Genomic DNA, 1692 nt, shown 5'->3' on the forward strand with positions numbered 1-1692 from the left:
TCCTGTCTCCACCTGTCCTTCCTGTCTCCACCTGTCCATCCTGTCTCCATCTGTCCATCCTGTCTCCACCTGTCCTTCCTGTCTCCACCTGTCCGTCCTGTCTCCATCTGTCCGTCCTGTCTCCACCTGTCCATCCTTTCTCCTGCACCAGATGTCTGTCCTCTCCCGTCAAGTAACCTCGGTGAGTCAGGAGCTGCACGAAGTGACGCGCCTCCTCAAGCCTCTCTTCCACAACTCCTCCTCTCTACTGATGCCTTGCACTGTGACTCCGCCCCCCAGCGTGTCCCCGCCCCTCCAGACCCAACACGTAGATGTGGGAAAGCCTCCGCCGGTCCTGGCCCCGGACCTGTGCTCTCCTCAGCTGACCTTGGGCGAGGCGGTTCAAGGAGACTTGAAACCCCTTCACGGTTCCCCTCCTCCTCCTCCTTCTCCTTCTTCTCCCACCTCCCGTCAGCTCAGTTCCCCTCCCTGCCATTGCTCAGCTCCTCCTTCGCTCCACAGCTCTCCTCCTGAGCGCTCTCATCCCTGTCCTCCTCCGTCCGTCCCGTCTCCTCCTTCCCGCTCCTCGTTCACCGCTCCCCTGCTGGTTGACTTATCAGAACCAGAGTGTCAGCTCCACTTCACGCCGTACCGCTCACAGCCTCACCTCCAAACCTCCAGCTCACCGTCACACTCCCACAGGTCCCTCCTGAACCTGCGGGGCGCCGACTGGCGGGGGAGCAGCTCCCAGCTCAGCTTCGTGGACGAAGGACGGCCGGCGGTGTGACTGGATCCAGACCTTCTGAGAGGAGCAGCATGCCACACCACCACCTGCATGACGAACATTCGCACAAAGCTTTGCGCGGGCAGAACAATGTAAATATGTTGTTTTTAAAAACTGTTATTATATGAGCACTGATAATAAACTACTTTAACATCTTCACATTCCACCAAACGGTTAGGTTTTTTGTAAGGTTTAAGGGATTTACATGTTAGCTGGGGAAAAATAAGGTAAGTGAACGGTGAAACGACGGTGGTTCTGGTGGTTTTTATAGTTCCAGGACTCTGTGTGAGGAAACATCTCCTGGACAATTGAGAAACCGATGACGCTGAAGAAAATGTCAGGTAAACTGATTTATTTTTCCATTTTCCCCCCGTTCCTTATTTCATACCTAGACTCTGCCTTCACATAAAAATATTTTTACTTATGAGGAAATCTGCTTCATTTAAAACTTGTTTCTGCTCTCATATACACAGCTGCTCAGATAAATGTGTCCCGAACTCCCAGACTTTTTGAAATATCTGCTTTTGAACCTTTGAGGATGACATTACTGCCCCCTCATGGCTGCTTTTGTTTGCTTCACTGTTTTCCCCCCTCAGATCCTAAAAAATAAATTTATTCAATTTGTTTTTGTTTTTGTCCTGTGTTGAATCACAGTAAAGTGGAGATGTATTTGTAGGAACTATAGCTGTGCAGGAATGAAAAATTTTGTCCAAAAAAAGAAACTCTTCTGTTGATCCAAAATGCTGCTTGTTTGCTTATTTATTTATGTATTTATTGACTGACTGACTGACTCACTGACTGACTGACTGACTGACTGATTTACTGACTTACTGACTGATTTACTGACTTATTGACTGACTGACTTACTGACTGACTAATTTACTGACTTACTGACTGATTTACTGACTTATTGACTGACTGACTTACTG

General features: G+C 48.8%; 1 protein-coding gene across 2 annotated transcripts in view; it reads left to right on the forward strand.

Annotated features, from left to right (window-relative positions):
• kcnh3 (potassium voltage-gated channel, subfamily H (eag-related), member 3) overlaps positions 1-922 on the forward strand; it is an 86723-nt gene extending 85801 nt beyond the window's left edge. For both annotated transcript variants that reach the window (XM_014020026.1, XM_014020025.1), the window contains exon 15: positions 152-922. In XM_014020026.1, the coding sequence (XP_013875480.1) occupies positions 152-766 (615 nt within the window). In that variant the 3' untranslated portion in view covers positions 767-922. The remainder of the gene's footprint in view (positions 1-151) is intronic.
• The last annotated feature ends 770 nt before the right edge of the window (positions 923-1692 follow it).

The sequence above is a fragment of the Austrofundulus limnaeus genome, unplaced genomic scaffold (genome assembly GCF_001266775.1).
Source record: "Austrofundulus limnaeus strain Quisiro unplaced genomic scaffold, Austrofundulus_limnaeus-1.0 Scaffold238, whole genome shotgun sequence".
In the NCBI taxonomy this organism is placed as follows: domain Eukaryota; kingdom Metazoa; phylum Chordata; class Actinopteri; order Cyprinodontiformes; family Rivulidae; genus Austrofundulus; species Austrofundulus limnaeus.